Consider the following 16,155-nt stretch of genomic DNA (forward strand, 5'->3'; position numbering starts at 1 on the left):
TGGAAAAGCCAAACTGTGCCCTGCCAGCCTGAGGCCGCGCCTCCCTCCCAACCCCCTCGAGCCCCCCCACACCCGCCGCCAGGGGCACCAAGCAGCAGTCAGAGCCCCATGGCCAGTGTGTGTGTGACTTCAGACTGCCAAGCCCTCCAACTGACTGATACCGCCCAATTCCAGAAAGAGGCTGAGACTGTCCCAACGGGTCTGACTCAGAAGCAGCCAAAGCACAGGCTGCAGAGGACACTCACCTCCCGGGCAGCGCAGTCATGAGGAGCTTCCTCCTTGTTGACCTTCCCCTTCGGGAACCCCCAGCCTGATTTCGCTAAGTATCCCTGAACCAGCAGTACCTGCGGAACAATCAGAAGGAAAAATCAAACTTGCCCTTCTGTGCCGTGCCCCCTCTAGAAGTCAGTCACTGCTCTCCCCTCAGTGACTGACAAATATCCAGCCAATGTAAGGGCACTGTTCAACAATGCAAGGACTCTCCAGTAAGCCACAAAGCAGCAAGATCAAAGATTAAGATCCAGAATGTATACCAAATATGCAAAATATGGCCTCTTCACTAAAAATCCAAGTATATTTTAAAAACTTGATTTAGAACATTATAGAAATAACAGTAATAGGATAAAAATTAACAGCTGGTTGCCATTTCACTAAAACTCTTTTATCACACTCACATTTTCAAGTGTTTCATCAAGAATAATTGCACCGTACGTTGGTACTCCCATTTTATATTCCTTCCATTCATCCAAAACTTTTTCCACATCTTCACCTTGAGGCAGCAAAAATGGGCAATGACTGAAGAGTATACATAAGTTAAGGAAGATATTTTTCCCTCAATAATGCTCAAGCACAAAGAGAGACCTATTTAAATCAAATGTTTTTTATTTAAAATTAGGCATCTCAGGGGCTGGAGCGATAGCACAGCGGGTAGGGCGTTTGCCTTGCACGCGGCCGACCCGGGTTCGAATCCCAGCATCCCATATGTTCCCCTGAGCACCACCAGGGGTGATTCCTGAGTGCATGAGCCAGGAGTGACCCTTGTGCATCGCCGGGTGTGACCCAAAAAGCAAAAAAAAATAAAAAATAAAAAAAATAAAATAAAATTAGGCATCTCCACTTTGTGTTTATCCTTACATCACTGCTAATTTTCTCATTATGCCTAAACAAAATTCAAGTAAGTCCCACGTTAACACAAGCTTAAAACCATAAGAATAATTCAAATTCTTCTCATTAAGCAATTCAAACTTATCCTACCAGGCCATCAGCGGAACTGATGCTGCTCCCAGGAGAAGCAGAGCACATACCAATGAGCTGCACTGGTTTAAAGGAGAAACACATTGCAGTTGGATGAATGCCTTAACCATATTTATTGCTTTTAAACTGAAAACATTTTTAATGGAGAATTGATGCAGTTTAAAAAGAAAACATGCCCTATTTCAAAAGACACCAAAGCTAAGACTCATCCCCCCCACCCCGCCATCGGGGAGAACAAAAGTAACGGTTTTGTTTACTATCATTTTTAACTTTTTAAACAAAAATTAATTGACTCTAGTCTGATTTTCTCATTTCCGACAGGTAGGGGTGAATCCCACATGAGGTGGTGGCTAGGGGACCATGTGGCCCCCGGGACAAACTCATGTCCCACTCTCTGAGCTATCTCCCAGCCAGTGTCTGATTCTGACTGGCAGGGTGGGGGCCCTCCCAAAGGGACCTCGGGGCTCGGAGACCACTCCCAGTGATACTGGGCCACCTGGCCAGTGATTCACTATCTGCACGCCTGGGGCCTTGGTGCTGCAGTGCCCAGGGGCCCCCACGACATCAAACCTGGACTCACTGCATGCTGGGCAAGCACCTAATGGCACCAGACTATCTCCAAGACCTGATTTTCTCATTTATTGGAACTGATAAAACCTGACAGACCTGGCTTACTTACTGGGGGATAGTGGTGTTGAGGAATCAGCTCCTTTCTCAGGAGACCAAGTGCAATGCCTGGATTCAAACCAGGCTCAGCTACAAGAAGCACCTTCACCCCTGCACTGTCTCTCCAGACCCTGAATCAATTTTCTTAACCCCCCAAAGCAAAGCAAATCTTGATTCTAAGTTGTCAGACTTTACAGCGTAGTTCTAAGGAAAAAAATGAGTTTCTACTTGTGTTACACTCTTTATTTTAAAACAACTCTGATTTCCGAACTCTACCATTATCTTGGCCAGCAACGACAGAAATAGCACCTCGCAGGCTGTTTGAGGAGCCTTACACTCCTGCTCCTTCCCCCTTCTACTCTCGGAACCAATTCCTACAACAGCACTCTGGGCCTGCAGTAACTGAAAGTATTCCAGCAACGTGAGCAAAAAACTTACTGTGGTATTATTTTATTTACTCGTATATCCAAAATTAAATATAAAGTACAAAGGGCTGGAAACATAGGCTGGGGTCCATGCTTCACATGCAGGAGGCCTGGATTCAATCCCCAGATCACCCACCACTTCACAACCTCCTAGCACCACTGGGTGTGGCACAAAAGCTAAAACAATAATTACTCACACTTCATTATTCTCCATCGACTTTTATAATTGTTTTCCTCTCCAAATCTGCATTTCCCTGCCATTATTTTCTTCCTCACAACATCAATCTCTTAATAATACAGAAAATTCTGCTGCCCTATTATTCTCTGAACACAGCTCCCTAACAAAACTTGAACCCAAGAACAAATTCACTTGATTTCTACTGTAGAATATGCACTGAAGACAACCCTAAGACTGCAGGCACCCACTGCTGCTCCCCATTAAACCTGGCAGATCTGAACTTCTCTGCTCTTTCTCACAGATCCTCCTCCCACCAGCCTTTTTCTGCAGACCTACGTGATGTGCCCTGTCCTCGGTCACCACGCAGGCCAGTGCTGCCCTCTCAGACCTCCTGGACTGCCCGTCTCTCGGCTCCCTGGCCAGCACAGGCGTGGCACGAGGAAAGCACTGGACGGTCCGTAAAGTCCCCCCACCTAGAATGAATGTGCTCTGATCTTCTCACTAGACAGAACTAAAACAGGTTTTCGTTTGACTTGCTTTCAAGGGCAAGAAAAGTGTGCAGAGTGCCAAAGTGTGGTAAGCAGCCTCTGGCGGGCCTCGGACTGCAAAATGGATCAACAGCACAGAACTGTGATGGTCTGGCTGCTCTGCCCCCTTGACAAGTCTACCTCTCCACAGAGCCTGCCATCAGCTTCCCCCCGAACAGTCCCCCAGCACCGCTGGGGCGGCCCCAACAAACAGAAGCACCTCAATAGCCCCTCCACTCCACTTCTCTCATTTACTTCCCTGTTTAGCCCAACAGCTTGATGCTTTTCATTTTTTCTACTAAAGTCTGTATTTTCCGGGGCTAGAGCACAGCGGGTAGGACGTTTGCCTTGCACACAGCAGACCTGGGTTCGATTACCAGAATCCCATATGGTCCCCTGAGCACCGCCAGGAGTAATTCCTGAGTGCAGAGCCAGAAATGACCCCTGTGCATCGCCAGGTGTGACCCAAAAAGAAAAAAAAAAATTAAAATCTGTATTTTCCATCTTTGCTTTGTAATCCTTCAAATAACTGACCACCTATTAATCAGTCCATCCACCAGTTAATCTTTTCATTTCCATTTCCAAATGCTGTCAGCAATAATCTTAAGTACGACACAGAAACTTTCTAAACTCAATACTAATCTAGGACACAGAGCTCTGAGGGACTCCACACTTCAGTATTCAAGAAAATTATAGGGTGCTGAGGAGCCAGAAAGATAGTAAGGTGTTAGACAATGCCTTGTATGTAGCTGACCCCAGTTCAATCCTCCACACCACGTATGGTCCCCTGAGCACTGCCAGAAGTGACCCAAACCCAACCAAAACCCCCTAAAGAGAACATTCTAGAGATCTGAATACGAGGGTCACTTATCACACCCAACTCTAGTGAAGATCACTGAACTCACAGGTAGATTTCCATTTGTAAGCATGATTCATGGATAAAAACAATACCTAAGGGCTGGAGTGATACTACAGTGGGCAAGACCCACTTGCACTGGCCAACTGTGGTTCAATCCCCTGCACCCCAGATAATCTCCCAAACCCTTCCAAGGGTGAACTCTGAACAGAGAACCATGAATAATCCCTGTGCACCAGATGTACACCACCCCTAACCCAAAAAACAATAACCTACAAAATGAAAATCAAAACCCTTTGCCTCAGTATTTAGAACTTACTTCAATGACTGGAATGTGGCTGAGTGTGAAGCCCACACCTACAGTGAGTTCCATCCCCAGGAAGGGGACAGGGGCCATGTGCCCTGCACAGCTTCCATCTATATCTTTACCAAGTCCCCACTAAAATTCTCTGCTCAGTACATACTAATTTACCTCAAAATAGCCTATGCGGGGCTGGAGCAATAGCACAGCAGGTAGGGCGTTTGCCTTGCACGCAGCCAACCTGGGTTCGATTCCCAGCATCCAATATGGTCCCCTGGGCACTGCCAGGAGTGATTCCTGAGCACAGAGCCAGGAGTAACCCCTGTGCATCGCCGGGTGTGACCCAAAAAGAAAAAAAAAAATAGCCTATGTTACTCAATTCTCAAATCTTGCTCAATCCCTTTTTTGTTCAAATTCTCAAATTTTGCACAATCCCACTCCTAATGATAAAATTCTACATTCTCTTAAAAAGTTTCACATAAAATGTTTTCACCCTTTTTATAAATTCTAAAGACACTTAATATTAGGAGCATTAAAAATGAACAAACTCGGTCAATTTTTTCCTTATTATCTTAAATATTCATGTGAATCATTTGTAACTAATAACTTAAAACATGCATCTTACTTAAAGTTAGAGAAAAACCAAAAACATCTTCTGTAAAGGCAGAATTTCTTTGTATTTGCCATAGGAAATTAAAAAGCCCTGCTTTAAACAGTTAAAAAAAAAAAAGGAATTTCTACCCTAGTCAGGTAGTGATCTAATCAACAAGAGTTAAAAAAAAAAAATCTGTTCTAGAAATAGATAGTTCTGAAAGAAAATAAAATTCTAATTCAAAGTGCACAACTCAAGGAATTCTTTACATGAAAATTAAAATGTTATTGTGTATACTACTTCTATTTGATAATTTAAAAAACCAAGTATATCTTATCTAGTACAGAATATATCTGAAAAAGAAGCAAAAGGAAATTTGGGCTAAAATATTTACAACGAAAGTGAGATTTATTAACCGTCATATATTTATTAAAAGGATATCAGCTTTAGCAAAGTCTCTTATCCCACACTGAGGTAATCCTGGTGTGTTCTGCATGTAGAAATCCAAGTAAAACCAATGGGCAAGTTCAATCTGAAAACACACTCGGATAGCATTGTCTCTTTCCTCGCTGGGAATATGCAAAATAAATCGGCTGTCAAAAACAAAAACATAAAAATTATACTTATAAACCATAACAATTTTAATCTATTTAATTGCTTTATCCCTAAACACCAATAAAGAAAAGGGACCAGAGTAAAGCCAATAAAGGAAGCAAAACTGGGGAATTCCAAGAGAGAAATCAGCCTGTCACATGTGTGTGTGCCTCGTAATAGGATTGATTTACATGGTCATTTCCCTTCAGTACATTCTTCAAGAGTTCACTGAGAACAACTTACAGTGACCAAGAAAAGAAAACTTCTCCGGGATGCCCTCCGTATGACATATGTATAAATAGTACAGAATTATATATACAAATACTCAAGTAAGAAAGATATTAGATAGTTGCTTAATCTAACATCTGATTTAAGGTATCAAAAAAGAAATGCTGAAAATACTGTTGCTGGTATGTGAAACTAACTTTCAACTATGACTTACTTTTAAAAAAAAAATTTGTTTAAAACACTGTATTTCCAAGTATACTGTGATGGTGCAAGAACTTATTTTAACATATAGTATGTACATTAAACTATGCTCTTGGTGCATATGATTAAAAACCCTCCTGTGCAGCAAACACACCCGAATTTACAAATCTCCATGAGTGTGATTTCAGCAACCATTAAGCAACTGGTGTTTCTTTCACAGCAAATTTTGATAATCCAATTTTTTAGGGAGTTTTAGGGACAGACTGAACTACATAAAGTTTACTAGTTTTGACAGCAATTTTCTAAAATTAAAAAATAAATACTCAGGGCTGGAGCAATAGAACAACAGGCAGGGTGTTTGCCTTGCACGCAGCCAACCCGGGTTCGAATCCCAGCATCCCATATGGCCCCCTGAGTACTGATAGGAGTAATTCCTGAGTGCAGAGACAGGAGTAACCCCTGTGCATCACCGGGTATGACCCAAAAATAAAAAATAATCATAATTTTTTAAAAATAGATACTCTTGGCTGTTTCCAAGTTTCAAATCAAACCTGAAAAACAAATACCAAATTATAAAAAATAAAAAATGAGTCAGTCTCCAATAAATAAACAGAACAAATCGCTATACATTTCAAGACTATACATTTCAATACAGAAAACCACTGGAGAAAGGAGTTTTAAAATCATACATATCGAGAACAAATGTACAAAAACCCTTACAGCATTAACTGTTAAGACTCAACCTCTTTCACTCAGTGTTACAGATACAGGCCCTGACCATCTTCACAACCTACCTTATATTTGGGTGGGAGTGGGGGAGCCCTCCTTGTGGTGCCAGGGATTCAAGTCAGGGTGAGAAAGATGCAAGGCAAATGCCTTTACCAGGCTGTCCACCTACTGAGTCCTACAGTCCACCTACTGCCCACCCAGTCCACCAAGCGGGCATTCTTGAGGTTCTTTTAATTAAGGCTATGGGGGCGAGGGGGACTGGGCTTATTGGTGCTCAGGGCTTACTTCTGGTTCTGTGCTCAGGGATCACTCCTGGCTCAGCTCCAGGGATGGAACCAGGTCAGCCTCATGCAAAACCAGCACCTTTCCCACTGCACAGCCTCTCTGGGCCTCTTAGAAGATTCTCTACTCCAACAGCAATAACCGATTTTGGAGATTTTCCCAAATCACCACCCGTATCAACTCTCCCTACTCTCATCTGCCTAGCAAACTCTAAATCGTGTTTTACTCACTAACATACCTCTCATAAGTAGGTAGGCGCATCCAACTCCTAGGAACAGACTTACAGACTAATTACAGCAGTTACTACCTATTCTTATCCAAACTCTTCCAAATTACTTTACTATGTCTTTGAATATCAATGTATTCGCATAGTCTAGCAAGCCACTAGGCATATACTGATAGTCCAGTACAAGTGGTAGTTTCAAATTATCTTTGAAGTCCTCACATAAATTCTTATTCCAAACAGTCCCTGCCATAAAGTGCTGCAGCTGGAGAAAGCTAAAGGCAGTTTCTCGAGGAAGACCAGTATTCTGAAGCACCACACCAGGACCCAGAGGATGTGGGGGGAGCCGGTGGGGACAGAACACTCCAGCCCCTAGACTTCCAACTCAAGGGTCAAGACGGGAGCCAGTCTTTCTCTTCTTCCTCACGCCAAGACCAGCAGCAGCAGTCCTGCACCCGCAGGCCAGAGACGGGAGCATGTGCTTGGGCCCAGGAGGGCCAGCACTGCACTGCAGCCTGCACCCCAACCTCCAAGGTCACGAGGAGGGGTGCAACAGGCTGGCTTCCCGAACAAGACAGAAAGGGGAGAAGATCCAAGAAAAGGACAAGGATCAGTTGAGACCACCCCGGAGCAGCCCAGGAGGAAGCGCACAGGAGGGTGCTGGTGGGCCCCAGGCGCAGCCCCCACCCCAGACCAGGGCACAACAGAGGCGCTCCTCGGGTACACTCCTCCACAAGCAGCGGCCCCGCCATTTCTCATCCGTCTGGGCGCTTTCTATTTTCCCTGTGGATGGAGAACGATCATTTATTGCCACTCCCACCCTAGGTGCCCTTCTCCCCAACCTCTGCCATAACTTTGGGTGGTCTGTGAAGTTAGTTCATCACTACAGGCACCGGCCATGCATTGGGGGCCCGCAGCACCCTGACCCTCTGCCATTCTGACTCCGAACTCTGGACTCCTGGCACAACCTACAGTTTGCACATACGGCCAAGTGTTCTGAAGGGAGAGGCCAGCGCGCCCGGGTGATAACCACAGGTTAATTCACATGACAGCAAGTGAGCTACGTTTCCTTTCCTATTCAAGATTTAGTAATTCATTTTCTCACCAAACCAACCTTTTCCTGGTTTACTAAACTTTTCCCCAAGGTGTTAAAGGAGAAGCATCATGTCACCAGACTACCCTTGGGCTCTTGTCTCCACCTACACCCAGGAATGCTCAGCTGCTTCCCCAGCACCAGCTTCCACCAGCTCTGCCTCTTCCTTCACACTCCATCCATCTGCTACTGGCTCCTCCTCCTGCCGCGGCCTTTCCTTTCCATTGTCTGACCTCTCCTAGGTTAGAGACAGGAGTCAGAGAATATAAACACTGAGGGGATGCAATCTGAAAATCTCCCCACAACTATCGCTAGACTGAATAAAGAACTCTGTATTCAAATAATTTCCTTCAGAACTAAACACCAGGGGCTGGAGCAGTAGCACAGTGAGCAGGGAGTTTGCTTTGCACACGGCCAACCCGGGTTCAATTCCCAACATCCCTTATGGTCCCCAGCACCGCCAGGAGTAATTCCTAGTGCAGAGCCAGGAATAAGCCCTGTGCATCGCTGGGTGTGACCCAAAACACACACACACACACACACACACACACACAAAAAAAAAAAAAAAAAAACCAAAATACCAGTCTCCAATTTTGAGGTTACGATGAAAACCACTGAGATTCATAACCCTTCATATGATCTCTGCCTTTTTTCAGTCTGGAAGTATCTACACCAATGTTCAGAAGTAACCCGCAATCTATGGCACTAACTGCTCAGGGAGCCAGACCTCGCTGGAAGTTTCTGTGTTGTAGAAATTCACAGACTGATTCTCTTTACAATTCTTCACTTCTGTCTGGTGATATGGTCCCCCGGGCACCGCCAGGAGTAATTCCTGAGTGCAGAACCAGGAGTAGCCCTGTGCATCGCTAGATGTCATGAGAAAAAAATAAAATATCGCCTCCATCTAAGGAAAATCTGCCACAAAAAAAGGAAAAAATAAAGAATTTTAATGGCCCTGAAGAAAAGGCAGTGTTGAAAATATCTCCTAGAACTTTGGCTCCCAAAGAATGTGTCCTGAACCACAGACAGACGGGAGAGAAGAGAAACAGACATTTCAGTCATGTCGAGACTCAGACTTTTAATTCCTATAGAGCCCCTCAACGGGAATTTTAGAATATACACCACAAAATAAAAATGAAGAGCAAGAAAACAAGACACATGAAATTCAATATAGATTCCACCGTTTGATACCCATATACAACCGAGGTGAGCTGAAAGGAAATTCTAATATGCTTCCACAGGACAAGGCCCAGGATCAAATTCTATCCAATAGGTAGCGTGATGGATGAAATGTCACAGTTAAGAGGTGGGGCAAAAAGAGGAGTACAAGGAGTAAAGCATTTGTCTTAACCACAGCTAACCTGGGTTCAGTCCCCCAAAATCCACCAGGCCTGATCCTTGAGCACAGAACCAGGAATATGCACTGGAGGTGCACTGGAGGTACTCAGAACACCACCGCCCCACCCCTGCCAAATTCCAAATACTTGCAGTATCAACATAAAATGGTACATTTCATTTTATATGTATCTCTAATATAGAGCAATTTTTTAAATGCTATAAAGAATCGTCCATCCTCTCCCCGAATTCCATTCCACCGGAAGTAACCAGTAGTACCAGATTTTTCCTAAGTATACATATACAAAACATCAGAAAACTTGCTTTAACAAAAAACATCAAATTCCTAAACATTGTACTCACCAGTGTATTATGTATGTTTCTGAAACAGTTTCCTTCAGTTCATTGTATGCTAATTACCTAGGAATGTCCAATAGCTACATAACAAATAAAATGTTGCATGTAAAACCATTTTCCAAGTCTGAGGATGTAAGTGTACGGGCTAATGGTCAGGAAGCCACAAGTCACATCTTAAATTTTTAAGTCTCTTGCTCTGATTTTTCTCACTGTCATCCTGTTGCTCATCGATTTGCTAAAGCGGGCACCAGTAATGTCTCCATTGTGAGACTTGTTACTGTTTTTGGCATATCAAATACGCCACAGGGAGCTTGCCAGGCTCTGCCAGACGCTCAGAAAGGGACAAAGAGTCGAACCCGGGTCAACCGCGTGCAAGGCAAACGCCCTACCCGCTGTGCTATCACTCCAGCCCTAGACTGGTATACATATTCTTATATACCTATATACCCAGAGTTATGTAAAAATTTCTTGGATAAAGAGGGTGCCAAGTGGAAAAAGAACTTCTGTAGTCTGTTTAAAATATGAGTAGTGTTTAGTTCTAGTCTTTTTTCCCTCATTTTTTAGATTGATTTGCCAACTGTATTTACTCTAACAGATCTCCTACAACTGACCATATACATATGGAAAGCTCTCTTACTTGTTAAATCCAGGCATTAAGTTTCTTTGTAGCCAACTTTTCAACCCAAAGAAAACCTGTTTTATGATTAGCAAGTGAATCAAAGGCTTCAATAACTGAAGTTCTGATCTCAAACCAACTGTATCATGGTTAGCAAATGAATCCAGTGCTTCTTAAAACTGAACTTCAGACAAAGTACTTCTGTGGTCTGAATGATTGTGCCTCTCCCAAATCCAAGTGGAAATGCTAAACCTCCAAGGTAAAGATGGAACTGGAGCTCTCATAAGCATCACTGGACACCCCAAAATAGTTAACAAGCATCAGGGTCTATGCTGTTCTCTTCTGCATGCTATCACATAAGAATTCTTACACTTAAAAATTAATTTGTTTTTTGGTTTGGGGGCCACACTCAGCAGGGGCTACTCTGGCTCTCAATGCCAGCACCTGGCAGTGCACAGAGGACAGAACCTGCAACTCCTGAATACAAAGCATGTGTGTTGAGCAGGTCTCTCTGAATCCCCAAATCCATCTTTAAAACTAGTCACAGAACAGGAGAGTATAGGGGTTCAGGTGCTTGTCTTGGAAACTGCCAACCCAGATTCAATATCTGGTACCACATTACAGTCCCCTGAACACCTCCTGGAGTGACCCCTGAATGGACCTGAACACACCAGTATGTGTGTTCACACACAACCCCAAAAGAACCTTGTGATCAACTTCGCTTATTTTTCTATACAAATTCTAAGTTTCCTATTAATCCCATTCCACTCTCACCACCTGAAAATGTACTGCAAAACTGCATATAAGTTTTCATTTCCAAAATTCAACAATGTCTACTGTGTACAACAAGATTAGCAAGAACATGCAACTTATCAACTCAAAATAGGGTCCATGAGGCGCTGGCACCATCTCTAACGTAAAAAAACACTTCCTTTTTAAAAACTTAGGGCATATCTGATCTCAAGCACTGCTGAGTGTAGCCCCAGCAGCACTCCAAAAAAAAAAAAAAAACTGAAAAAAAAGTCAACATAGTACAGAAACAAAAATACCTCATAAATATACTAATAGGGAGAAGAGTCAAGACCAAATTCATAATTCAAAGGGGATACTTAAGAGAGCAAATTAAGTGCAGGAAAACTAACTTTTTGAGTTAAGCTTTTATTTCTATAGAAATCAAATACATTCTAAGTACAAAAATTTCTGGAAAAAACCTACAATTAAATCTGAACTTAGTAACATTAAAAAATTTCTCAATAACATATAAATTCTAATTTTTCATTACTTTTAAAACCCAAGTTTTAAGACACGGTTATTTGATTTCATTAAGTTTATGAAGTAGTCATAATTTTGCAACACCATTCTTATTTATAGAACCAAAACAGTAATGGCGAAACAATTTTTTTCTTAAAGAAAAAGTTACTCTATTTCCAGAGTAAAGATTTTTCTTTCCATTCACTGGAAATCTAAACCCTTAGCTATTTGTCTAAATAGATGTTTAACATATACTCAAAAAAGAACTAGTAAGACGATTCTAGCTAACCTGTTAATGTTTAAGGTCATTGTTTTTTTCTAAATCAGTCTGTGTCCCATCATTCCACACACACTCGCCCACCATTCCGAGTACTCATCTCTACGTTTTCCCAACTGTAAAAGCCACATCCTTTTTAAAAATAATTTTAAATCCTTGGAAACATGAGGTTAAAAACCACACATATTTTTAAACATGCTCTTTCAATCATCTATCGACCCAAACCCATGTACCAATCTTGCTCTTTCTTTTTTGACGAAGAGTGGAATCTGAGTAGATTTTTAGTGATTCACCGGAACCCGAGTTTCCTGAATCGCCCTAACCTCGGGCTCGGTGCAGCGGCATCCACGCCCCCGCGCGCCCGCGCTGCCCCGACGGCCTCGGGGCCCGGCAGGGGCGGGCGGCAGCACCGACACGTTCCCTCGGGCGGCCTCGCGCGGGACAGGGACAGGGGACGGGGCGGAGGACGAGACAGGGGACGGGACGGCGCGGGGGATGGGGCAGCGGGGACGGGCAAGGGCCGAGGCCGGGCCCAGGGCCGGGGAAGGGGCCAGGCCGAGGGCGGGGTAGGGGCAGGGGCAGGGCACGGGTCAGGAGTCGGTCCCGGGACGGGTAGCGGCAGGGGACCGGGTAGAGGCAGGAGACGGGGCAGGGGACGGGCAGGGGCAGCGGAGACGGGCAGGGGCAGCGGGGACGGGCAGGGGCAGTGGAAGCGGGGACGGGCAGCGCAGGGCAGGGCGCGGGCAGCACGGCGGGCAGGGGTGGACCGTGGGCCCCGCGTACCTGCAGAGGTCGTCCAGGACGCCGCCGGGGATCTCGGCCCGCCTGGTGTCCATGGTGCGGCCCCGCGGCGGGAGCGGCGCATCCCAGCCCCGCGACCCTACGGCGGCTGCGCCCTGCGGCCTTGCCGCGACCCCCGCAGGCTCCGGGAGGGGCGGGGAGGGCGGGGCCCCGCCGCGTCTCCGCTTGAAAAGCCCAATGAGGCTCCGGGGCGGGGCCTGCGCACACCAGCCAATGGAGCCCTTGTTTATTGGCCCGTGGCCTCCAATCAGACTTCAAGCAACTCACGGCTGCTCGGAAACCAGCTTCCCGCCGCGCTGCCCTGGTGAGGCTGCGCGCGTGCGCGCCTGCACTTCCCGACCGGGAAGTGCGGCTCGGCGCGAGTAGGTCCTGGACTGGCAAGGCAGCACTAGGCCGCCTCCGCGCTTCCTCTCGGCATGTGTACTGCGCACACTCTACGTTATGCACACACTACACACACTATACAGACATACTAGATTTGCACAACCAACATACACTACTGCACACACTATACATACACTACTGCACACACTCATACACTTCTACACTACATACGCTACTGCACACACTCATATACTACTGCACATACTCATCCACTATTACACACTATACATACGCTACTGCACACACTCATACACTACTGCACATATTCATACACAATGCCGCCCCACCACCTCAAGCAGTCTTCCTGCTCTCTCAACTGTACCCCCCCTCCCCCTCGAAAGGGTGGTAAGTTTGTAGTGGCCAATCTCAGACTTTTCTCAGACACTCAGACTTTATCACAATAAAATCTAAGGAAACACTGTTTGGAAGCCTGGGAGATATGGAAGGCGGGGTGAAGGGTGGTTGATTAATCCTAAACTCAGGAAATCTGTATTCCAGCTCTATAAACAACCTACCTTTTGTCTTGCTTAATGGAATCCAACCTGTTTGTATCTTTTCTACTGATAACTTCTACAACTCATCTCCCCACCCCTTCATTTCTGTTGTTCAGCTTCTATGACTAGCGGTACATGTTTAGTTGAATGCTCAGTTGGCAGAGATGTTTACCAAGAGTTGCATCTCTTTAATTGGAGGACTTCAGTCAAGTTCACCTGGGCCCTGATTCTGTGTCCAGGTGGTACCTTAGTAGTCCTTTTTTTTCTCTCAGTTGCCCACTTAGAGTTCAAGCCTGGTTTTTCCCGGCCTCCATATTTAGTTTTGTGACCCAGAGTTAAATAGACAAGGCTCTTAATTTTTGCAATGAAATTGTCACCACGATAATTTCCCAGTAGTGTGTTCTTTGTCTAGAAATGAAGAACTGTTATGTCTGAACTGGGATCTGAAGGTCAATTTTATTTCACCAGCCAAAGGATAGAAGAAAATTAAAAAGGAAGAAGCCAGGACTATTCCCTGAGAAGCAGGGGCAACATCCCCCACCTTGTTTGCTGTTTGATTCTAAGCTATGAGCAAGCCAAGCAAACATCAAGACCTGGCAAGGTAAACTTCCACTAGCTTCTCTGTCCTGAGAACTGACCCTGCTCCCCACCCAAGCAAGACCCTGAGCAGCCGCCCTCGAACAGCTCCTCCATTCCTAAACAGCCATGATCCCAGAGGCACACAAACCAATCTTGGAACGCAGTGGCTGCTGGCAGAAACACCCCTGGACTAAATTACTAAAATACCAGAATTCCAAAATGACGCAGTCACTGTCAAGGCCGTGTGACATCATATGCTCTTCATTATCAGCAATAGAAAACAAATGATCTAATGATACCTTTTCGGCAGGTCTGATTGTTGGGAAATTCCAAGTAATAACAGTGGGTTTTCTGTCGAAAATTGAAAGTAATCAAAGTAAACAGAGAGTAAAGTGAAAAACCACACAGGCAGGATAGGGGGATAATGGGGTTCTTGGTGGTGGAACATGCGCACTGGTGAAGTGATGGGTATTTGATCATTATATGACTGAGACTTAAACATAAAAGCTTTGTAACTGTTCTCACAGTGATTCAATTATGAATGCCAGGGCTTCCAGAAGTACAGAGAGATGGGTGGAGGTGGCCAATCCCCAATTCACTGAAAGCCCAGAGATTTCAAGTTTTTCGACAGATTAATTTCTGGCCGGGGCTTGTCCAAGCAGTGTAGTCTGGCTGGGAGCATGGCAGCCCCACCTAACATTTAAAATGTACCCCTGGTGAGTCCACAAGGCCCTGAAGTTGAGCAAGATTAAGTGAAAGTAAGATTTGTTGTCAGCGCTAAGAGTTAATCAAATGTGTAGACCAGAAAGGGGAAGTGGCTCAAGCAGTAGAGCTGGTGCATTTTCATGGACCTGGGTTTGTCCCTGTCGTGTTCTTCCCTGCCTCTTTAGTAACCAAGCTCTCGTGCTGAAAATGTGACATAAATGGGAAGAGGAGAATGGGGCCAGCTGAATCCCTTTTCCTTTCAGTCTGTCAATCTGCCCCACAACTCATCAATAAGTCAAATGTTGGGGCTGATAGAAGCAGCACATATCATGGGATGACATGAAAGTGGTTGATTTAGTTTTGCTCTTGGTCTAATTGTTCCCACTGTTCTTATTAGATTGTAATATATAATATATGTATGAATCACAAAATGAAAACTTTGTTTCTTGGCAGTGCTTAGGGAGCTACTCTGGCTTGCTGTTTGGGGGAGGAGGGTCACTCCTGATTGTTCTTGGGGGGATTTGTGGAGCCAGGGATGGAACCAAAGACTCCCACATGCAGAGCATGCACTCCAGTTTATGTCTCTCTGTTCCCAAGAGTGATCATCTTAAAACATAAATTTGATCTGTGCTTGAAAATCTTTTTGGCACTTAGAATAAAATCCACATTGCTTGTCACAGCCCAAGAGGTTTTGTGTGATTGGGTGCTTGATCTGACTAAATCCTTTGTCCTCTCCTTCCCTCCATCCCTCCCTCCATCCATCCCTCCCTCTCTCCATCCCCCTCTCTCCCACACTCTCACTCCCTCTCTCTTCCTCTATCCCCCTTTCTTTCTCTCTCCCCTATCCCCCTCCCCCTCTCTCCCAGACTATCTCTGCCCCTCTTTCTTCCTCTCTATCCCCCTCTCTCCTTCTCTCCCTCTACCTCTCTCCTTGTCTCTCCCTCTCTCCGTCTTTCTGTCTCCCCCTCTCTCTCCCTCTCTCAGAGGACTTCCTTTCCCCATCCATGATTCTCCTTTTATCTTTGATGTTTAATAATGTATCATTTCAGAAATTCTTCCCTGACAGCTCTCTAATGTTGTTTCTTCTAATATTAGTTCTCACATTACTTTGCTTCCTTCCTCCGTGCTGTGCTTCCTCCATCTGAAAGTCTTCATTTTTCTTACCGTATTCGGTGCCAAGCTGTTTTCACTCAGGGTGCCCCAGAGG

General features: G+C 44.9%; 1 protein-coding gene across 3 annotated transcripts in view; it reads right to left on the reverse strand.

Moving 5' to 3' along the window:
* Positions 1 to 12,927, reverse strand: part of DCP2 (decapping mRNA 2) — a 43,127-nt gene extending 30,200 nt beyond the window's left edge. For all 3 annotated transcript variants that reach the window (XR_008629802.1, XM_055135981.1, XM_004613092.2), the window contains exons 1-4: positions 12,769 to 12,927; positions 5,241 to 5,392; positions 675 to 802; positions 246 to 344 (exon numbers count right to left, since the gene is read on the reverse strand). Coding sequence is in view for 2 of the 3 variants with exons in the window: in XM_055135981.1 (XP_054991956.1) it covers positions 246 to 344; positions 675 to 802; positions 5,241 to 5,392; positions 12,769 to 12,821 (432 nt within the window). In the remaining variant the exon portion in view is untranslated. The remainder of the gene's footprint in view (positions 1 to 245; positions 345 to 674; positions 803 to 5,240; positions 5,393 to 12,768) is intronic.
* Positions 12,928 to 16,155: the final 3,228 nt, after the last annotated feature.

Source organism: Sorex araneus, chromosome 1, assembly GCF_027595985.1.
Source record: "Sorex araneus isolate mSorAra2 chromosome 1, mSorAra2.pri, whole genome shotgun sequence".
Lineage (NCBI taxonomy): Eukaryota > Metazoa > Chordata > Mammalia > Eulipotyphla > Soricidae > Sorex > Sorex araneus.